Source organism: Balaenoptera acutorostrata, chromosome 18 (assembly GCF_949987535.1).
Source record: "Balaenoptera acutorostrata chromosome 18, mBalAcu1.1, whole genome shotgun sequence".
Classification (NCBI taxonomy): Eukaryota; Metazoa; Chordata; class Mammalia; order Artiodactyla; family Balaenopteridae; genus Balaenoptera; species Balaenoptera acutorostrata.
In genome coordinates, this window is record NC_080081.1 from 75446864 (window position 1) to 75471032 (window position 24169).

A 24169-nucleotide genomic window follows, 5' to 3' on the forward strand; every position below is an offset into this window, starting at 1 on the left:
AGACCCCCAGCTCTGGGCGCCCTGTTCAGGCTGAGGGGGTCCGCTCTCTGGGGCCGACCTGGTGCACGTTTGGATTTGGAGGATCCCTGCAGCGCATTCTCTGTGTGTTTTCCTCTTTGCTGTCTTCTCCTGCCTGATAGACAACAACTCGGGACTGATCCTTTCCTTCCACTTTAATGCCCACCTCTTTTTATGTTTATGTTTCCAAGCTGCCAAACCTGAATAATTTAAACAGATGCTGGTGTCTGCCAAAGATGGACATGAATCGGTTCATTGGCCAGCTCAGAATGAGGACAGTTGAATTGGAGACTCTGTCGGACCTCTGCCGGGTTTTATTTCGTACTGTTTCATCTGCTCTTGATTTGTAAATAGCACCTGGATGATAGCAAGTTATAATGCTTATTTATTTGAAGATGCTTTTTGTTTTTTATATATTAAGCACATTAATTTTAAACTGGAGCGTCTAAGATGGGCCCCAGAGGTGCAAGGTGTTGGTGTCATTCGGAGGTATTAAAGCTTTATCACAGTATGAATTAAGAAAGTCCACCCAGATCAAGCCCAGTTCTCTCCTGCAATCCCAGTAGCTAGTCAACAAGTCCAGTGGGTTTTCTCCTCACTGCCTGAGTGGACTACACAGCCATTGACAGCACCTGAACAAAAGTGGATCATGCCTTTATTTTTAATATTTTTGTCCCTGGTTAAAGAACTTTATCCTGTCCAATGGATGGCATTCAACTGTGTACCGTGATCAATTTATCAAGGAAATAAAGGCTCTTGTGACCAGAGGTTTAATGCATTCTTCTAAATGTCAATCTCAAATTTGTCCATTAAAAAAAAAGTCCACTTTCCCCATAAGCAAATTTAATAGGATTTTTTTTCCTGGGGATTAATGGCAAAACTACAGAAGTAGAATTCAGAGTCATTTTAAAATGCACCCCATTTTTCAATCCGGAGAGATTTGTCATCTCTTGTTTTCAGCTTGCATTTGAGGGGAAAGTGACTTTTTCACCAATTTCGTATGCATTGTTCTGTTGTTTTCATTTATGATTGATCATTATATGTGACTTGCCTGAACTATTGGAAAACAAACTATAATGACCAAAATAGCTATGGCTGAGAACACAGTGGCCGGGCTGTTCAGTAGGAGGTGACAATATGACAGCTTTTCAGGCTTGGGAACTCACCAGACTGTTTCCTCCTTTAGGTAACAGACTCTGTCCCACGGCTAAACTTGTCTTTCACGTGGGAATTGCTTTTGTCAAATGTGAAGGAGTAAACAATAGCATTTCCCCAGAATGCCACTTTCATGGAGCCCCAAATGCTCTGAAAACAATTCGTAACCTGGAAGTTGTCAGCCCAAAGGAAAGAATAATCAATTGTATCTGGAAATTTTACCTATGGCTCTTTTGCCTGGCGTCTTTGTTCATTATAAGTCAGTGTGTTCCTTCAGGAAACTGCCTTAGTACCAGAGGACTTGGGGGGGTGGGCGGGAGGCTCAATTTTTACTAAAGCTGAAAAAGCAAATGAAATGGTTTAGGGAGTACTTTTGAAAAACATGGTGAAATGGACATGCAAAACCTATCATTTCCTAGGGAGGGGAAGGGTTTAGTAGTTACAGAAGATGATTTGAAGTACTTCCGGGAGATAATTTGAAGAATTCCATAGAGTAATGAATCCTTCCAGAGAGTTTCAAAAAGGAAAAAAAGGACTGGAGGGGTTTTGATTTTTGTTAGTTAGTCTTCTGGGTGTGGTGTAAGGGGAGGATAATGGGAAAAAGAGAAAGAACCAAGAGCCTGCTATGGAGAATGACAGATGGGGTAGAGGGTGTGAGGCTGGTTCCTCGGTCCCCTTTCCAAATGGAGAATCGGAACTACGTATTTGTGGGACCTGGCAGATCTCTTGGGCTCGAAGGCCGAGAAGTAAAAGGACCTGGTGGGGAGCAATCTTTGGCTGTTGATAACGAGCAGAAATATTCTGTTCGTTCTGATTTTCTCAGTTTGAAAGGATCAGCTCCACTTTGTTAAACTTTGGAAAGCAGCTATTTCCATCAAATAACTTAGGTTTAAAAATATGGGTTCAACGTACCTTTCCTACTGAAAATGCCAAAATAGATTACTATAAAGTGGGAATTGATTAAAAAACAATTCCTTGGTTGATTGGTCATTTTGAAACTTGCCAAAAATGAGAACTTTTTTTTTTTTTCCAGAAATGGGTACAAAGAAAAAATCATCATACTGTATGTTTCAGACACGTTTATATGAACTTTGTATTTCACTGAGAATCCTCTGTTCATTCTGCAGCCTTCTGGCTGCTTCTCTCGTCTGGAGTTTGTGTAGTACAGATAGGGCCTTTGGGAGTTCTGCGTGACGTTTATGTTAAAATAAGATGCTCTCTTTTATATAAGCATTGTTTTCAAATACAACACCTGTCAGGGAAGCCAAATCCTGTCTGTGTTTTTGATGTTACAGTTTGTAGCTATGAAAATAATTCGGGTGTGGTAGGCCATGTATTCAGACTTCCTTCTTCTAATAAGACCTATGGACAATGATAGATTATTTTATCATATTTAATGCCTGGGAAACAGTAAATGTGCTAGAGGAAGCTATTACAAGTGTATCTCAGTGAACTGGGTCTGTTCTGAGTTCTAAATGAGGTGTGTCAAAGTTGGCTGTAAAAGATGCTAAATAGTAATATGATAACTGTTCTTTATTCTCTTGTCATGTTTCACTGATATGTCTGGGGTCTTGACTGTGTAAAAATGTCAAAATTGTAATGATCAAGCATGTAAGAATTATCAAAATGGAAGATTTTGATACATGGCTGCGTTTTCAATTAGGAAAAACTATTTGACAGACTGGACAGAATGTAAACCCAGAACTATTAAAATGGGTCTGCCGGGGGGCGCGAGATAGACTAGGAAAGCTACACTGAAACAGGCCAAAGGATTGTTGCTATCATGCATTTCACACTATATTTGACGAGTTTATAAATTAGCACTCCTTCAAGTCTGTTTTGCCTTCAGATTGCATTTTGTATAAAATGTGAAAAGACTAATGATAAGCTATGGAAATCAAAATTGAATGAGAAATCTGTTTCTCCTAACAGATAGTCACCCTGCCATGTCATGATACGTCAACATGTTCTCAAAGTCATATGGTAATATACTTCTTAACCTGAGATTTCTCAATTGCTTTAATGAATGCTAATCCTGAGAGTTTCCCTGCAGGAATAAAAACAGAAAGGTTTGGGGACTCGGCAGAATCCTGCAGGGACATGGAATCAGAGCCATTGCAAGGTGTCATCTCTTAGAGCGTTGTAATCACTCCTAAGCTGCTTTCACAGTGTTAGTACAATAAGATGAGGAATGGTCAGAGAAAGCTCAGACTGTGTAATTGAAACCAGTGACGCAGAATGTGTAAGTGATGCCAAAACTATTTTGATTTCTCTTCCAGGATTTGCAACAAGTGGGGGGGAAGGATGACTTGAGAGGGGGGGAAAGATTTCAGGAGTTGTCTTTACTCTTTGACCGTGGAAGCTTGAGTTACCAATCCAGCACCTGCCCAACTAGAATGTATACCCATCAGCAGGACTGATTCCATAAAAATAGAGACACGTACTCATGGGGGCCTTGGGGTACTGCTGTCCCTCTGTGAGATTTTAATGTTGTAATGTATTGCATCCTGATGTATTAAATCCATTTTGTTGTACTATATTGGTTGGCATTTTATTAAAATAAATTGTATCATATTTGTATGTTTTAAGAGAAAGTAATATAAAATACAATATTTGTACTATTATATAGTGCAAAAACTACAAATCTGTGCCTCTGCCTCTTGAATTAATCCTTTGTTCGTTTGCATTTGGGAAGGGATTGGAGGAAGGAGATAATCAATAAAGCTTTCAAAGTTCAAGAAATTCTCCCACTTGGTCTGCTGCCTTACAGTTTAGGTTATGACAGCTGAGTGACACAAACATGCCCTCACATGTTAATAAAACACAAAAATACAAAATGCGATTAGCTCATTACTATAACTCTCTGTATTTATGTAAAAACTCACTACAAGCCTATATCCAAAATCATGTCTGTTTCCTTTTTAGTTCCTAAAATATCATGCAAAATCCTCAGGTTTTAGAAAAAGCTTCTCTCAAAGAAAGGAAGGAAACTAGTTGGCCAGGCAAAAACCTTGATATTGAAATCTAAAAATACAGAGTTGAGTTCTTGATTTCCCTCTGTGTTCTAACAGATTTCAGTTTATTGTAGTAACTCAATAAAGAGGAAGCAGTAGGCTTAACCATAGAGGAGAAATTGAGGGAACAAAATATGAATGAAAACTTATAGTTGAGTTTTGCTGTTTTCCTCTCTATTTTTAAAATGTTGATATGCATATATAATAAAAGAATAAAATTGACGAGTAATAACAATTCCCTTTCTTTATTCACTAGATCAGGAAGCACCCTACCTCCTACGAAACCTCAGTGATCACACAGTGGCCATCAGCAGTTCTACGACTTTAGATTGTCGTGCTAACGGTGTCCCAGAGCCTCAGATAACCTGGTTTAAAAACAACCACAAAATACAACAAGAACCTGGTAAGAGATTTTTTCTCCTTGTGTTTACTCTCTCTCCTCACCCTCTTCTTCCCTTAAAATTCCTATCACCTCCTTCCAGGATGTCTAGAACTACTTGCTGATAGACCTGCAAAAATGAATTGGGCTCTGGTTCATGCTTATATCACTTCCAGTGAGGGATACTGGAGTCAGTTCTTATACAGACCATATTCCTACCCCTATAGAAAGATCCTTCCAGAATCTGCTTTAAATCGTGCGTTCAGGGAATTCCCTGGCGGTCCAGTGGTTAGGACTGCCAGGGCCTGGGTTCGATCCCTCATTGGGGAACTAAGATCCCGCAAGTCACATGGCAAAAAAAAAAAAAATCGTGCATTCAGAAAGAAATGGTAAGAGCCCCTCAGAAAATGTTTCAGTTCATCTTGACAGCAGTGAAGAGTGAGGCATTAGTTCCTTGATTTGAGGTATAGCAGAGCTTTGAACGCCTGGCATACATGAAGTTCAGAGTAGATTTATAGTCTCCTTAGCTCACTTTGTAACAATTTCAATGATTTGGTAAAAAGAATATTTTAAATTACATTTTATAATACTGGTTAAAAAAATATCTAAATTAATGGTTGTGTTGATTGTCTTTCAACAAAAAAATATATTTTATACCAACTACACTTAAATCCGCAAGTATAAACACTATCTATTGTGTGCCTCATGATTCCATGGTTAAATAAGAGTAAAATGAACTTATTTATAATTTTGATTAGTAATTACATTTATATTAGAGATAAACTTGCCATTTATTTGCAACATCCCAACAACCTAAATCAAATAACCAGCAATATGGAGTCATCCTTCAATGCGAATCCTCAAAATGAAATCTCCATTTGAGTTTGATGCACAGAAAAAGGTTGTGGTAGAACATCTCCAATTTTAACATATCTACAAATATCTTAGAAAGGCCTTACACTAAGCAGGTCCAAAACTGATCACATCACACGATTTTCCTCCTCCTGTACAGACATCCTGTATCCATCATCCACAATAGAGGTGGTCCCTCTCCTTCCCCCCACCCCTTCCTCTAATCCATCGGGCTGAGCAGGTTGTACCTACGAAATGTGAACTGTTGCTCAAATCCATCCTTTCCTCTGCTTTCTTCTTGTCAGTCTCCTAGTTCAGGTGCCACTACCTATGTCCTGGACATCTGCAGGAGTCTCCTCGCTGGTCTCCCTACCTCTCTTCTCTCTCTTTGCATCTGTTTTCCACACAACTAAAATGTCCCATCCCTGTCCCAAGTCTTCCACTGGCTCTCCGTCACAGGACCCAGTTCAAGCATCTGACAAAGAAGGCCTTCAACAACGGGCCCTGCCTACTCCTTACAGCTGAATGCTCCCCCGCCTTGAACTTTATTTACATTCTAACAATTGCCAAACTCTCGTAGATTGCGGCACATGTTATGCTGCTTCAGCCCCTATGTTTTTGTTCCTGTGTCCCCTCTGCCTGGAGTATCTTCCCTTCACGGAATGCCGACCCATCCCTTAAGACACTGGGTGTTTTCCCCCCTGAAAGCCTTACTCAACCCCTGCAAAGAGGAGGCAGGTCCTCTGTGAGTCTTTATTATCTAGGCGTATTTCTCTTCTCTCTTACTGAGTTGTTTTATAGTCACCGGTTCATGCGAGTCTGTATTATCTATGCATATTGCTACTGCCCTCTTCCTGTATTGTATCATGAGTTCATGTGTGTGCTCTCTTCCTCTGTGTTTATCATCACATCATGGCCTCATCCTGAGTACAGTGTAGCTTCATGTTATTTGTATCTTGTCTTTTTGTCCTCAAAACCTGGCATAGTGCTTGGCAATCAATAAATGTTTCATGAATGAATGAATGAATGAATGAATGGTTTTCAGAAAATCTTATTCTATCCTTAGCAAGTTCACTTGGTAGCAAATGCCTAGACTTTGGGGGAGGAGAGAGGCTGTATCATAGAATTTTTAAAGCTAAAGGGACCTTTGGAATATCTTTAGTTCCATTTGAAGAATAGAAAAATGGAGGTGCAAAGAGGTAAAGTGATTTGCCCAAGATGACACACTATTAAGAAAGGTAGTTTCATAGAAAATTCATCCCCTGAAGTATTTTAGCAAAATAAAAGGATGAATGAATATGTGAATAAATAATAGCTTGTGAAACAACGTCTGTAATATGCTCCCCTTAGAGATTCAGAGTTCACATTAGTATATTAAAGACCCAAAGAAGTCCTGTACTGAAAAAATCAGGTAAACTGTGCTTTTAAGTTCTGTATGCCCCAAACTGACTTGATCACAAAATATATTTTGTGAAATGTCGTAAGATGTTGGATGGTTCTTTGAGAGTAGTAAATTTGACTTAAATTGAGTTTTTGTGCGTTGGATATGTATTCAAGAATTAGAGTTGAACCAATCTGAAAGCTCATGACTGTTCTGGGATTAGAGGGAGAAACCAGGGAGTTACTATAAATGGAAAAATATTATGAGGTGTTGGGCGGGTTTGCATCCTAGCATTGTCCTCATGGGTCAGAGAATTTGGGCGACTCACTTGTCCTTACCCTCTGAGCCTGTATTTCCTTATTTATAAAACTGAGATAATACTGACCACAGAGGATTGTGGTATGGTTGAAATGAGTTAATATAACTAAGCTGACCCATAGACATGGTTTAGTAAATACTACCTTCCGACCTACCTCATTTGTATAGAAATTGGCCCATGAATTGTCAGAATCTGTTGGAAGGTATCAGAGGGTTAATTAATAAGTCAGCTCAAATGTCAAACGACTCTAAATCTAACAAAGATATCCTCCTCACAGCTTTCTTTGATCTTCTGAGGGCCAAAAGAAGAACATCTAAAAAGAGTTTTATATAAATTCTTATATAAAACCTTTCCTAAATATCATTCTAATATGCTATTATTAGCATTTATTGAGTTCCGCTATACTAAATTGTCGATTTTCTCTCTCTCTCTGTTCCCTTTATTCATTCTTTAAAACTACTATAGTTTTTTTGGAAAGGAATTTCTTAATTTTCTGGAGATAATCTCTTTCTTACATGTATTTATATGGTATTTGTAAAGTTTCATATGTAAGACTCCCATGTGAGGCGGCAAATTCAGCAGCCAATGCAACACGCTGTATGACTGTCACCCTTTTGTCCGTGTGTGTAGATATCTTCAAAAATACCACTTCTTTTATGGTTGTTTCTTTTTACAAATCTATGAGTGAAGATTACAGATAACCAAAGTGATCATCCTTAATTAACTCACTGGTTGTTCCAAAGCTGATATGGAAAAACATCAAGATCACAGGCTGAAAAAGACTGAAAACTAGTTCATTATATCCTAAGCCTTTGGAAAGCTCAACTGAGTTTTTAAAACCTGAGAATAAACTGTACATCCTTTGGAGACTTGAGATGCATCTTTTTATATGAAACCTGGCAACTCAAAAAGAACTTATATACTGAGAGTATTTTGGTGACCTTGGATCATTGATAGGATCTGGCCCATTATCATTGTTTTTGGTAAATGACAACTTACTCGATTCCAAAGAAAACAGAGAAGAGAGTTAATGCTCTGGACAAGTGGCAATCAAACACCTGCTGAGAGAATTTAGGGGAGGGGAACTTCTTCTCTCCCTTCTCATTCCCTTTCAGGAAGACCTTTCCGTATGGGCAGAGCCATTCTAGAGAAGAAATGCAATTTCTAGAAAGTTCTATGAAAGCCAAGTAGTAAGTTCTTGGGACAAGGGACATCAAGCAGGGACAGAAGAGGTCCTAAGCATGCAGCCCAGGGAAGCATGTGCTCAGGGGGGGGCAGGAAGCCCCCTCCCCAGGGCACCCATGGGCGGACTCCCTACTGCCAGCCGCACAACCCAGCACACCTGCAGGCTTCCCAGGGCCTCGACTGCATGGCCCAACCCTGCTAACTCCCATCTACCCCCCCTGACTCCCGCCACAGCCTGCACTGGCTCGTTTTCTCCCCCAGCCTCTGGCCAAAGGAGCCTCCCTTTCACATCCCAGAGCACATAATCCTTCCTTCTCTCTGATGTCCGCATTTTTTTTTTTCTTTACAATCTGTGTCACGTCGTAGAGCACATCACTTAGCTGTTTTCTGGTTTGACGTGTGCCCGTTAAAACCTTTGAAGATAGATATACTGTCTTCATAGGTTTTCTTTATCGAAAATAATAATAAAAATGTACTGAGCACTCACCAGGTACCCAGGAACTGTCAGGAGTTTTACAAATGTCTCGTTTATTGATACTTTCCACGACTGTCATCTGAGGTAGGTACTGTTATCAGCTGGCATCTCCAGGTCTGTTTTGACTTTGCACACTCTTGTTAGGTGCCCGGTACTATTCTAAGCTCTTTACTAATATTAATTTGTTTACTCCTCCTAACAATTCTATGAGGTTTGCTAAATTATCGTGCCTGTTTGACAGGCTATGGGATGAGGAAGCAGAAACATAAGGGAAATAAGTGGCTAGTGTTAGGGTTAGTGGGTAGCAGACCAAGGTTTAAACCAGAAGAGCAGCTCTGAAGCCTGGGCTCTGAACGCACAGCACGTGGAGCTAAACGCTAGTTCCCATCACTCAGACGAGAACAGACACTAGTCTTAAATGACCTCATGGGCATTAACAAGCATTTAAAGCAATGAATATTTTCTCACTTCCAACCCTTAAAGATTAAGCTTCCTAAAAACTATAGTTTATTTTTTAAATTTTATTTTTTAAAATGTAAAGGATATTAAAATGTTCAAAGCATTTTAAAGAAGTGGCCATGCCATATGTAAAATTAAAAATTATTTCGAACCAAAATCCAGTTAGTTTTAAAAGGTCCCGAATTCATTCCATATCAGCCCCACAGTCTTTTATTCATTCAGGAGACATCATTAAGGCACTATATTTTGTGTCTGGTGCTGTGCAAGGCTCTGCAAGTACAGCAGTGAACAAGAAAATGAAAATCTGAATAAGCAAATATCTCAGGTAATCAGTTAGTGTACGTCTTTACGTGAACACACTTCTTCAGGCAGCAGCCATGTGTGTCCTAACTTACTATCATCAGGCCAATGGGCACCAGAGTTAATGAGCCTAAAAACGGAATCAGGTGGATTAATAAATGGGACAGGTAGAAAATGTGACTCCGTCACAGGATTAAAAGATCTTTAATACGTTAGATAATTGAAAAAATACATCCTTTGTACTTTAATTTTCCCGCTTCAACACTGAGCATACAGTAGGTTCTCAATCATTCATTTTAGTGGAATACATAGAATGGAAGAGAGAGAAAGAGGAAATAAGAGAAAATATGCAAAGAGTGATAAAAGGTAGGAGAACCTCCAGATTAGACCCAAGTGAAGAAGAACTGGGAACAATTAGGAGGGACTGATAGGGTGCAGAGTGTTGAAAGAGGGAGGTGATTTGAGACATACTTACTTTGAAGAGACAGGTTAAAAGAGAGCGGAGCCACTAAAGTGAGTATAATATAAAGGACCAGACGTGAAAGGACCAGTACCAGAAAAGCACCACGAGAGCTCTAAGTTGGAGACAAATTCCATGACAGTGGCTGCTTTGAGTATGGTTTGATTCTTAGGGGTAGACAGACAGGAAAGCTCCTTTAAGAAACATTCTTTCTGTTAGGCTAACCATTTTAAGGATTTGCACCCAGACTTGGAACAATGGAATAAAGTCACCCCGGAGAACCTCTGACTCCCCGGAGTGTCTTCATAACTCCTCCAGCCACCTGCCCAAGCGACTGGCAGGTCCCCCAAAATGATCAAAAAAGTCACCTTTCTAGCTCACACTCTTCCCAGATTCTCCAATGAGGTCCTAAAATGTTTAAAGCTGTGACAGAGCTGAGTAAGCACAGCAAGTGGGGCTGTTGGCCACTGAGTTCATAGTGACACTAAGGAATCAAGATCAGTTTGCAAAGCAGAGGTGGCAGGACGCGGGTCCAGCTTAGGTCTACACTAATGCATGCACAAACCATCTCCCAGATGGGGGTGCAGAGAAAACGGGGTTCCTGACAAAAGCCATTAAACTGTTGAAAAAAGTAAACCCTTCTTCTCTGGAAATATTTCAGAGAACAGAAGGCGATACTGACCTGAGATGTTTTTAGTAAAGCCCAAGAAACCATCATCGAAATTTCTAGAAGAGCAAGACATTTTCAGAATATTTTAAGATTAAAGCAGTAGGGTTGGAACCACAAAGAATTAAGAATTAATTCCGTCTCGAATGGACTGAGGCTGGAAGAGGAGAGAATCACTCTCAATATTCCTTCCTAAGTGAGATCTTGGTCACTAGGACTATTTATCTAAGGATCTGAAAGGGGCATCTTTCCTGTCGTCACTGTGTCACGGACACCAAATATCTGTACCTGTAAGCGCATATTCAGATCAAGGTGACCTACTGTCCTAGTACCTGGGGGACAGAATTACACCGGAAGTGTAAAGTGGTTTTCATAGATCTGAGAATAATAAAATTCAGAAATGTCAAATAACCTTTTGCAAAACTTGAATAGTAATTGCCTTTTCTTTCTCGTGAAATGTACCCTTATGGTGCAAAATGGATTAAGAGACGTTGCAGGAAAGAAATGAGTATAAGCATCCCAGGTACACACAGGGCAGCACGGGGGGAGCTCAGTGGGCTGCTCTGTTTATCACTCCCACTGAGGCAATGTGCTCATGTGATCGGCTCATCAGCCAATCACGTCATCCCTTCCTCTTCCATCTGTGTCTTTAAGGTAAGGGGTTCTAGGTACCCAGACCAAGAAGGGCCAAGCTTCACTAGTAGATACCCCAGTAGCTTTTCATCCAGAAGAACTCTTCTGCCAGAATCTCTCAAGGTTTAGTTGTATCTCTGAGAACAGCATAAGCATGAAGGACACCCTGAACGTAGCATAGAACCGAGGCTCAGCTCTTTTCTAAGGATAAACTTCCATTTAGAAGGTGAGGGAAAAAGGAGTGGAATTAAGGGGGTGATTGGAGTTGGGGTAATAGCAGGGAAAACAGTTCATTGGTTGGCACTGCCAGAGTTCAGAGCTACTAGCCCAACCCAGACAAGAGGACCCCCGACCCTAACCACAGCTCTAACCTGCTGAAAAACTGGAGAATTACTTCCTGCAATTACTTGCTAATGTTTGGCTGGTTTGGTGGGACTGACGCATGTAGGGCAGTGGAGCTGTAGGATTTACATCCAGAGAAGTAACCCGTGAGTAGAGGCCCGTTTTGTACCGGAAATCAATAGAAGTTATTTATGGAGACTCAATCCTGACACCCCCAAATCTCTCTCTTTGTCGTCAAGTTCCACCGTATTTAGGTCTTACATGTACATACATAGCATCGTATCATATCCTAATGCTTTGCCCAAAGAAAACTACTTGGATGCCTTCGCCAGCCTAGTATCCTCATCCCCATTCAGCCCAGAAGAGCCTCCCGAAAGCTGTCGGCCACAGCAAGACCCAGCTGAGGGATCACACACAAACCGGCACGGACTCGTTCGAATAAACAACAAGGTCCCCTGCCAGTTGTTTACGTTTGGTTGGGTGCTTTTTTAGAAGCCCTCTTGAATGTTCAAACGAAAAATTTAGAACGTAAGAAATGGGAGAGAACTTGTAAATGTGGGCATCGCTTTAGAAAGAGCCTCTCCCTTTTTAAAAGAAATTGTGGCAAAATACACATAAATTTTACCATTTTACCCATTAAAAGTGCACAATTCAGTGACAGTAAGTATTTTCACCATGTTCTGCAACTATCACCACTATCTAGTTTCAGAACTTTCGCGTCACCTCAAACGGAAACCTCATACCCCCCCTTTAAGGCTCTTCCCTTCTGACTGTGAATTAACCTCTTTTGACCTTTCCTGTGACCTCTTGTGACACATGGAACTGTACTTGGAGCATGGCCATGATCAGCAGCTTGTTCTGTCTGAAGAGCAGTCGATATTTGAGAGACCCGTAGCAGAGAAAAAGGAAGGGAGAGCAAGAAAAACAAAGAAGAGAGAAATAAAGATGGATGGGGATGGGGGAGGGGGAGGGCAGACTCTCCCAGGAGTCTTCCCAGAGACCGGCAGGGGCTGTGCCCTGTGCAAAGTCACTAACTCCAAAACCAAGAGCCATGGTCTGGGCTCTTGGAGTGGAAGGGGGTCTCCATCCCCAATCCACAATTTCCTGCTTACACTGAAGCCTGGGTGACTAAAGAAAGAAAACTCAGACACGACCTGGATAAGTTTTCTCCTCCATCTCTTGGCAAAATAATCAGATGAGGTTTTTCTATCTCACAAGTTCAGCATTTGCATGGAAACCCCTCCTCCCCCCCAAGGACAGACTTGAAACAGCTTAACCAGGATCTAAAGTGACACGTAGCAGTGCAGCTGGGGTCACCACTCTGCCCAGTTCAATTAAGGAAAATATGCCAACAAATACATTCTCAGATAAGCTGATCTGTGAACTCAGCCCATCATTTGCATGACTAAATCGCTGCTGAAAAAGTTAAATCAAGTAAGTTCATTCCTCCTCCACCCACATTCAATCAAAACTTGATTTTTGCATAATCTGCTACTAAGATGTCTTAAACAATAAGATTGTATATTAGCTTAAGTAGCCATCTCATTCAACTCAGTCATAATTAAACTATCATCGAAAAATCAAACATAGAAAACATACTGTAAATCATGCCCCACCAAGTGTGCGCGTACGCGTGCGCGTGCGCGCGCGCACACACACACACACACACACACTCACTCTCTTTCTCTCTCTCTCTCTCTCCATAGGAGGCCAATCTCCTGAAGGAATAGGTTTTGGTTTGTCCTTTTATTGCTTTAACCCACAACTGTAAATTGTTGTGAAGCATAGATCTGCTTTTCTTCAAAAATATTTTATCATTCTATACATAGTCAATATTATCAAGTTTTGCAAATATATAAGTATTTGGATCCACATAGCTTTTAACCTTTCATTCAGTGGCTCTTTGTTGATGGTAAAGAGGCCTACAATTTCATTATTAAAACTACTGTTATTTATTTTAATTAAATAAGTAATACATGAGTACATTTTCATTTTAAAAGCTCACATAGTACCAAAATAGAATAAGCTATAAAAATTTCCCTTATGGGGAATTAACACATAACTGTTTCATGTGTATTTCATCAAAGATTTTTCCATTTTTTACCTACATATGTGTATATATGCAAATGTGGGGCACAGGTATATGTGAGGCAGATGATAGATGGGGTTCATTCATTCATTCAACAGCTGTTCACTGAGAGCCAGCTCTGTGCCAGGAATATACTAGGTGCTGGAAACAAAACAGGGACCTTGAATTTCCATTCTAATGGAAAAGTACAGGTAATAAATTTAACAAACAAAACTATAAGCCTATAGCATACAATGAGATAGTAATAACTACTGTGATGAACAAAATAAGATAATGGATTACAGTAGGGCTATATGGGAAAGCCAGCATCTCTAAGATAAGTTTGAGTTGAGCTCATACTCCGTGTTTTGTTTTATGACTTGCTTTAATCACGATATATCCTGGAGATCTTTCTATGTCTGTACATACTGTCTGCCTCATTTTTTTAAGCAGCCATACACTATAACATAGTATGTGTTCCCATAATGTATTTAGCTATTCTCCTAACGATGGAAAAATACCTTCTTGACTCTAACCTCTTGTGCAGTGCCATATTATTTCCTGCCTTAAAATGGTCATAGAAACGCTACTTTACTATCCACAGAAAGGCCACTTTAGGTGAATGGCTGTATCCTGCAGTACAAATTCATCCAACCTCATGGAAGGGGCTATGGCCAATCTGAACATACCACAAGAATTTATTGGGGCGGGGATGAGTGCATGTGTGTATATTACGTGTGTGCAGACGCGCACTTGTGTGTTTATAATTTATAGACATAAATAGTGAATAGCTAAGGTTTTATAGCTAATAACCGTACAGCTAGCACCACTTGACATGTTTTTTAAGTGCCCAAATCATCTTGAACTACTTCATTGGAACAATAGTAAAGTTCAGAGTGAAAAGGCAAAAAAATGCTTTTCACTTTTAAGTGTTTAGAAATACATGTGTTTTTGGCATAGTTCCAAAGTGCTCACTTCAACCACAACCCCTTCAATTCACCTGGTTTACAATTTCTTAAGAGCTTTTAAAAACTATTCTGTTATCATAACCCACTTTTGGAAGTTAAACTAGTGAAGCAATAGACATTATCTCAAATGAAAGAACCTTTGTTTATGGCTTTTCCCTTATTCGCTGGTTGCATGGAGAGGAATATTATACAGCTTTTTTCATCACTGTCCTTAATCTCTTTCTTTTCTAAGAGCTTCTCTTCTTTCTCTATCTTTTCAAGGCTGTAGAGCAAAGAGTGTCACCACAGATCATGTCGCCCATCAGATCCCCTTTAGACCATATGTTTTAAACATCTCACAACTCTCTTCTAACTTAGCACATTATTATAAGGCTGCTTTTCACTATGTCTCAGATTATTCCATACTTTACCAACGTTTTTTTTCTTACATCTGTAAAGGCTTTGCCACAAGGCTTGATCTTAGAGTGAAATTCTCAATAAAGAAGGAAGAAGCTGCATGGTGACCATTTGAAAACATAGGACTCATTCATCTTTTTAGTGCTATTTGATGAGCCCATCATTCTTCATTTCTGAATTTTGTCAGCCTTTTAAATTTACTAAGCTTGGATTTCTCTTTCCCAGACATTGTTTTCCAACCTCCAAAGTTTGACTGGATATATACTATCTCCTTTGTGTTGTTTGTGGGAAATCAATCAGACATCCTATCGCTAGTTTTCTTGGGTCACCTTTAACCATCCTGAATCTATATTTTCGCTCTTCTGATCCTTAATTCAGATACAGCTCTCAGCTAATGAATTCCTTTAAGAACTGCCAATCTAAAGGTATGATTATTTACTGTGTACCTAGAACTGTCTACATCATCATCATAGCTACCATTTATTGAAAACTTATCATATGCCAACTTCAAAGCATTTATCATTTAGTTGGTGAGCCAAGACTATCATAACAAAAATTACTGTTTTTTTTTTTTTTATAAGCGTAACACTCATTCCCTACCATGAGCCAGACATTTTGTTATATTCTAAAGAAAAGGGAAGTGAGTAAAACTTAGTCCTTACCTTTGAAAAACTTACACATAATAGGTACAAAGTCAATTCAAAAATATGCAACATGAATGGCATAAAATTCCATCAGGTACGAATTAGCACCTCTGACTGAGGTGATCAAGGGAGGCTTCAGGGAGGAGATGTCATTTGAATTGGACTTTGATGGGTGAAGAAGAGTTTTTATCATGATAAATTGTAAGTTTCCATGGGAATTGTCATGATTTTTGTGGTTGGAAATTATTTAGGTGATCCTTCTGGAAGGAAGCAGGCCTACAATTAAATTACCTCAGCAACGCAAAGCAGAGCATCATGTTTATGAGTTCTACTTGTTCTAATAACTAACACCCAAAGGGGAAAGACAAAATTCAGATAAAGTGACTCTTCAAAGAACCCAATGCGATATGGGGATATATGTATATGTATAGCTGATTCACTTTGTTATACAGCAGAAACTAACACACCATTGTAAAGCAATTATACTCCAATAAAGATGTTTTTAAAAAAAAAAAAAAGAACCCAATGCCATTTTGCATAATAACAAAAATTACAACGTTATCAAGGAATAAGTATAACTGAAGAACAATATACTTAAAGAGAAAATCCTAAAGCTATCAAATGACATAAAAGATGACCTAAGTAACGCAAAGATATTTGGCATTCTTAGATGGGAATATTTATTATCAAGTTGAACCATTTTTGAGCCATTTTATAGGTCAAAATATTGACAATTTCATGTTTCGACCTAAAAATAAATATGACAATTTCCCCCAAATTATTACATAAATTGAGTGGAATGCCCATCAACATTCCAACAGTGCTTTTTACAGAATTGGACAAGCTAAACCTGAAATCCATATTGAAGTGTAAAGGTCCAAGACAATTTTGAAAAAGGGATCATCTCATACCAAATATCAAGATGTGTCATCAAGCAATCATAACTTAAGTTAATCATGGATTAACTCATGTGGGACAGATAAATAGGTCATTGTGAACAAAGAGCCTAAAAACAGAACCACAAATATATGGAAACTTAGTATCTGACAGAGCTGGCACCTCAACTCAGTGGGAAAAGAACAGATTATTCTGTAAGTGAAGCTGGCATAATTGGCTATTTATACAGCAAAAGTTAGATTCTTACCTCACGCAATAAACATACCCTTCTCCAAAAGAAAATCTAGATGTATTAAACACCTAAGTGAGAAAAGGCAAAATTCTTTTTTTTTTTTTTTTTTTTTTTTATTTATGGCTGTGTTGGGTCTTCGTTTCTGTGCGAGGGCTTTCTCCAGTTGCGTCAAGCGAGGGCCACTCTTCATCGCGGTGCGCGGGCCTCTCACTATCGCGGCCTCTCTTGTTGCGGAGCACAGGCTCCAGACGCGCAGGCTCAGTAATTGTGGCTCACGGGCCCAGTTGCTCCGTGGCATGTGGGATCTTCCCAGACCAGGGCTCGAACCCGTGTCCCCTGCATTGGCAGGCAGACTCTCAACCACTGAGCCACCAGGGAAGCCCCAAGGCAAAATTCTTTAATCAGAGTTTTGGGGGAAGAAAGTATATAAGGGGAATGAATGGTTTATGATATCAGAATAGGAAATATTTCTTTAACAAGTAACAAAAAGCACAAAGGATAATAGAAAGATTGATAAATTTGACTGCATTAAGATTCTAAAAGCTTTTGTATTAAAAATTCACCATAAACAAAGTTTCAAAGACGGTTCATAGAATGGGGAAGACTTGTAACATATTTAACCAACAAGGGCTCAGGATCCAAAACATATAAAGAACCCTAAAATCATTGAGAACAAGACAAAGAGGCTAATAGGAAAACGTGCAAAGGACACGAACAGGCAATTCACAGGAAAAGAAGCCTGAATGGCCAACCAAAATGGAAAAAGATGTTCCACCTAACTAGTAATCAGGGATGTCATTTCACACGCAAAATTTTGCCATCATTTAAAACACCTGATAACACCAAATACTGGTGAGTAATGGGAAAGGGGAGCACTTACTCATTGCTGGTTAAAGTGTAAATTGGTATATTTTGGAAGACAATTTTGTAATACTTGGTAGAGTTGAAAATGGGTATATCCTATAACCCAGTACAAGGAGATATTGTATAACAAGGTACACATAGCTGTGTCAGATGTGCATTGTGGCCTTCTTTGTAACATCAAAAAAAAGTGGAAACTACCTAACTACCCTATAGGAGAGAAGTGGATTTAAAAAAAAAAAATCTGTGGCTTTTTAATACAGTGGAATATTATATATCAGTGAAGTGAACTCCATTTACATGTATCAACAAGGATAAATATTAAAACACTGTTGAATAGAAAAAAATCCAAGTTAAAAAAGGATATGTACCATATGACACAATTTATTTGGAATTTTTAAACCCACAAAACAATATTATATATTCTATAGAGATACACATCTATCAATATGTAGACAAAGTACAAAAACATAAGAATGAGGTGCACCAACTTTAGGATAGTGGTAGCTTTGGAGAGAGGGAGGAGGAGGGGGAAAGTATCTATAAATTTTTGCAGCAACGTGGATGGACCTAGAGATTGTCATACTGAGTGAAGTAAGTCAGAGAAAGACAAACGTCATATGATATCACTTATGAGGAATCTAAAAAAAATGGTACTAATGAACTTATTTACAAAACAGAAATAGAGTCACAGATGTAGAAAACAAACTTATGGTTACCAACAGGGAAAGGGGGGAGGGATAAATTGGGAGATTGGGATTGACATATACACACTAGTATGTGTAAAATAGATAACTAATAAGAACCTACTGTGTAGCACAGGGAACTCTACGCAATACTCTGTAATGACCTATATGGGAAAAGAATCTTAAAAAGAGTGGATATATGTATAACTGAATCATTTTGCTGTACAGCAGAAACTAACACAACACTGTAAATCAACTATACTCCAATAAAAATTTAAAAATTAATTAAATTAACACTTCAAAAAAAAAAAAGAGAGGGATCTAAAGCAAATATGGCAAAACGCTGACATCTGGCTATCTTAATGGTGAGCCACATGGGTTATATTTTTTCTGCACTTTTAAAATCTTTGAAATGACAATGAAAAAATTCAAAACTAAAAAGAGAGCCCTCCTTAAAAGGTGAGCTCCACGGTAGACCAGAGCCTGTATCATAGTGAACAGGCTGTATCAAGGTAGCAACAGGTTAAGGCATTAAAGAAACTAGGGGACCGACTTCCCTGATGGTCCAGTAGTTAAGACTTCACCTTCCAATGCAGGGGATGTGGGTTCGATCTCTGGTCGGGGAGTTAAGATCCCACGTGCCTCCCGGCCAAAAAAACCAAAACATAAAACAGAAGCAATGTTGTAACAAATTCAATAAAGACTTAAAAAAAAAAAAGAACTATAGTTGTCTCCCCTAGTTTAAGTATGGGCAGAAGATCTGATGAATGGGGGAAAATATTAAGGGGAGTAACTGGCCTATTTTTGTGAGAAGGGAAATAAGTAGCGAGAGTAGAGAATGAGAGAAGCGTGAGGAGGTTTCTCAGGGGCCTGATGATGACGTATCCAGCTCTGTGCCTTTGTTGTTGTGCAGAGTGAGGCCAAGTCAGAAGGAAGAGTTGTGCTTGTTGATTTTGGACACTGTCTCACCCCCTCTCTCCTCCACGTGATGGGAACTGGGCCAGATGATGTCGGGTCATCAGCGCCCCCGGCACCGTCCTCTCACCTCTACAATTACACATCTGTCTCCTTGGGTGAAATCCAAGTCCTTGGGCTTTATGTGGTCATGCCGTTAGCCTTAATTTGGGATCTGAGTGATAGAAACTTGGTTGAGGCTCAGGTCAGCTGCAGTGGAGACCACTGTGGGTAGCCAGATCGCTGCTCTTCTAAACGTTCATTGCCCCGATCACCCACTCTCCAGCCCCACTTTCGCTTTCTGAGATCGCCACTTATACCATATCTTGCACTTTTCAAAGCTTCAAAGCTTTCACTGAAGTTATTTCTGTTGATCCTCACAGCAATACCATGAAATAGATAAAGCAGGGCTTTTTGGTTTGTTTGTTTGTTTGACAGATGGGGAAACCGCCACAAAGGGATTAAATGATCTAGCCAAGGTTACAGGGCAGAGCTCTCATGTTTCTTCCAGAACCATCCTGGACTCATCTCTGTCTATTCCTGGATCCAGTAAAGCACCAATTTCTGTGGCTTGTTTCTACAAAGCGTCTGTTTCCATCTCTCCCCCCTCCACTTCCTTTCCCACCATCCACACTTGGAGCCTCTCATCACTCCTTGCCTGAATTACCACTGCTGAGCTGGACTTCCAGATACCACTTTTTCCTCAGTCCAGTCCATCCTGCATTCTCCTTCTAGACTAAACTTCCTTAAACATTGCTCTCATTAGGTCATTTCCCTCAAAAATCTTTGTGACCCTCTCTTTCCTTCTCCATTGAATGGAAACTCCTCAGCCAGGATTTCAAAGCTCTCCTTAATCTGAACTCACCTTTTCCAGTCAACTGCTCAAAACAGGTGCTTTGAAAATAAAAATGGCTAAGAAACACATGAAAGAATGTTCCGAAAAGATACAAATTAAGACAACCATCATTTTACTCTATCAAATCAACAAAGTTTTGTGTTTTCTATTCTGTAGTTGCTACTGTTCAGTCCTGGCAGGAAAGTGATAAAACAGTCTCTTATCCTCTGCTGGTAGAAGCTTTAACTGGTATTATCTTTTCGGAGGGCAGTTTGATTATATGAATCAAGAGCTTTTGACCTCATAGATCTGTTTCTGGAAATCTCTCCTAAGGAAATAATCTGAAATGCAGAAAAATCTTTATGCTTAAAGATGTCATTGCACTATTCTTTATAGTTATGAGCAATTAGATATAACCTAATACCAATCATTAGGGTACATGCATATGATGAATGATTCTATTCAAAGCATGTAAGAACATGGGGAATAACTTATGCTATGATATTGGGGGGGTGGTCAGTGTTTAAATTTGTATAAGCATTAGGAGAAATCTTACCAACATTTCACTACTGGACTTGTTTCCTCCCTCCCAGCAACACTATTTCACACCTTCTTCTCTCGCTTCAAACCTCCAAAATTACTTCCTCCTCAATTTCAACAGCTGAGTAGCTCTTGTTTATTGAGAAAATGTATCACCAAATTGTCCAATCTATGTCCCTTTACGCTCTGCCATTCTTCCTGTTAAAATGAATGAACTATCCCGACTCCTATCCAAGGCCAGTTCAGCCACTGAGTTCCATCCCCTCTCACTTCTTTAGGAATCCACTCCTGGTGCTGTTCCCTCTGTTCGTTCTCTCTCTCTCTCTCTCTCTCTCTCTCTCTCTCTCTCTCTCTCTCTCTCTCTCTCTCTCCCCCTCCCTCTCAGATTATTCCTATCAGCACATAAACATGCTGTAAAGTTTCACATTTCAAAAACGAATTCATTCCTTGACCTCGTGCTGGTCTCCAGCTACCCTCCTGAAAGTAACCTCCTAACCGTCTCTCCTCCATCACCTCCTGTCTCTAAGTGACAGTCATCACGCTTCTGTTCCCAGATGTCACTGAAACGGCTCATTGCCAAACCCAGTGGTTTGTGATCTCCCTTCTTCGTAGTCTCTCAGCTGCACCGAACGTAGCTCATCACTCTTCTCCATCGTGAGCTCTTTCCTTGGTTCTAGGAATCACGCTCTCCTGGTTTTCTTGCAACTTCCCAGGCTACTCCTTCTCAATCCCTGCTGCTTCCTCTTTCTCTAATTTCCTGGGGCTCAGCCTTCAGGCCAGCTGTCGTCTCTCTCTGGACTCACTTCCCATGAGCTTTGTTTCCATCCCCTGGCTTTCCATGCCTCCCGAATGCTAAGTCCGTGCAGCCGGCTCTAACCCCGACCTCCTCCCTGGGCCCCCAATGAAACCTCACGAAACAGAGCAGAACTCTTGATTTTTCTCCCTCAAACCTGCTCCACACCCCCAGGAAAGGTACCACTACCCTCCCAGCTGTTCAAACTGTCAACCCTGAAGTCAGACTTTTATTACTCTTTTTCATGTACCACATGCTAACCCATAAGCAAGCCTTCAGAAGATCCCCAGCGCCACCAATCCCTACCACTTCCAACACACACAGTCACCCCAGGACAAAGCCACCGTATCTTTCCCTAAACAAGCTCCTTCCTGCCCCACGGGCTTTATATTTGTTACTCCCTGTGCCTAGAATGCCCTTTTCCAGGTCTTCACCTGCTCACCTCTGCTCCCGGGTCCCTGCTCAAAATGTCACCTGCCCAGAGTCTTCTCAAAACACCCCATCTAGTAGCTTCTTCACCCTCCTTAACTTGTGACCTCCTTCACCTGGTCTGTTTCCTTCACAAACGTTATGGCTATTGAAATGACATTCTTTATTGGTACTTCTCCCAAACTATAATTTAAGCCCTTTGCAGGCAAGGACTCCTTTGCCTTGCTTATTACTGTATCACCAGCATCTAGACTAGTGTCTAGGACACAGTGGACCTCAAAAATAGTCATTATGTCAATGAACAAGCTGTGTAAAAAAGGCCACTTTAAAAAGACTAAAGGAAAACTGACCGGGGGTGAGATTGTAGGTTTGTTTGTATTTTCACATTTTCTTTATGCTTTCCAGTATTTCTCAAGTTTTCTATATCAGATATAGTTTTTATAATCAGGAGAATACAAACTATTTCAGCTAACAAAATACAGCCTCTGGTCTGGTTGGGTTCAATTTATTCCGGAACAAGCACTTGGTGCGTGTTCATTTCAGGGTCATGCCTTTTCTCAATGGCCCCCCTTCTCCCATCACCTCTGATGATCTGACCTCAACTCAAGGCCCATATACTCCATGACGCCTTCCCTGAGTTTCCTATTCTTACTGAGCTCCTCCCTATCCACACTTTACATTTGACTGGGTCCGCTGTGCTATGTGTATTTATTCTCACTCATCAAACATTTTCTGTTTGCTGGGGGGGGGGGGGCGGGGGGTGTGTGTGTGTGTGTGTGTGTGTGTGTGTGTGTGTCAGGGAGAGAGAGAGAGAGAATGTATGCATGTTGTGTTTGGTATGAGTTGATTTTCCCTCCTCGACAGACACGGTGTCTTAGCCTGCCCCTCCCTACCCCCCACCGGCCAAGCCTCTGCCACAGACTAAAGCAGAGTCAGTACTCAAATACATGGGGACAGTACTTGCTATTGAAACGACTGGGTCTGGAAGCTGGGTGCTCCTTCCCTCACACCGGCTCCACAGTAATACTTAAACCTGCATTTACTGAGCACCTACTATGTGCTGGGCACTTGCTATTCATTTTCCCGTTGATTGAGTAGGAACTGCTTTCACTGTCATCTTAAGACTGAGGAAACTGGAACAGAAAGGTGAAGTAACTGGCCTAAAGTGACACAGCTGTGCTGGTGAGGCCTCGATTAAAGCCCAGCCCAAGCTCTTTACCACTGTGACCAACGAAATGGCTTTGACCCCTGAGCCACGAATGTGCTTTCCATCAAACTGCACGCTCTAGGTTGAGTCCCTTAACCTCCCCAAACCTCAGTGTCCGCGTTTGAAAGATGGAGACGATAACCCCTTACAGGGTGGTTGTCCAGATAGGAATGGGGTGTCGGTCGTGCCTGGCACACGGCGGGCATTGAGGAAATGGTAGTTATTATTATTATTATTATTATTATTATTATTAGATACGCTACCTCCTTGATATGTGCTCTTTCAAGTTGGGGGCGGTAGCCCCATCTCATTTCTTTCTGGCCTGGGTGGCCCAGGCGAACCAGAGCTCGGATTTCCTTGTCTGCGGGCATCATGATAGGAAGAGGGTTGTGTTACAGAAGTGGCTGTTTTGGTTTGTCATCCAGGCTCGCTAATCTAAACATCTCTCACTCCCCAGGAATTATTTTAGGACCAGGAAGCAGCACGCTGTTTATTGAAAGAGTCACGGAAGAGGATGAAGGTGTCTATCACTGCAAAGCCACCAACCAGAAGGGGTCCGCGGAGAGTTCGGCATACCTCACCGTGCAAGGTAAACAACTGCTCCAGAAAGCACGAGAAGCTGCTCAGACACCTATTTCCCTGTTTGTTGAACTTTCCACCTCCCAGTGTCCCGCTGCCCCTCGAGTCTGTTCCTTTCCCTGACCTCCTTTTCCCCTCCCCGTCCCACTGGGAAGGCCTGGCTGGTCCCCTGCTGAAGGTGAGGACACAGGCCACCGTCAGAACACAGTCTCCGTGGGGGACAGTAGTTCCCGGAAGACAGGAGAGCCAGCTGCTGCCAGAGCCATGACACTGACCCACAGAGAATGACCAGAGTGGCCACACCTGTGAGAAAGAAATCCAAGAAGGCAGAAGACGGGTGTAGAGAGAAAAAAATCCACACACTGGAAATTATCCATTCTTTTTCCAATTCCCACCAGTTACACATATGCTGGCTCTTCCCACCGTTTTCGTAAACTGGTT

The 24169-nt window shown here is 40.7% G+C and overlaps 1 protein-coding gene across 3 annotated transcripts in view; it reads left to right on the forward strand.

Annotated features, from left to right (window-relative positions):
• FLT1 (fms related receptor tyrosine kinase 1) overlaps positions 1 to 24169 on the forward strand; it is a 173051-nt gene that overhangs the window by 98541 nt on the left and 50341 nt on the right. For 2 of the 3 annotated variants that reach the window (XM_057533232.1, XM_057533231.1), the window contains 2 exons: positions 4444 to 4590; positions 23607 to 23738. In XM_057533232.1, the coding sequence (XP_057389215.1) occupies positions 4444 to 4590; positions 23607 to 23738 (279 nt within the window). Of the gene's footprint in view, positions 1 to 209; positions 3817 to 4443; positions 4591 to 23606; positions 23739 to 24169 lie in introns of those variants that run through there. The other variant, XM_057533233.1, reaches the window with a different exon arrangement.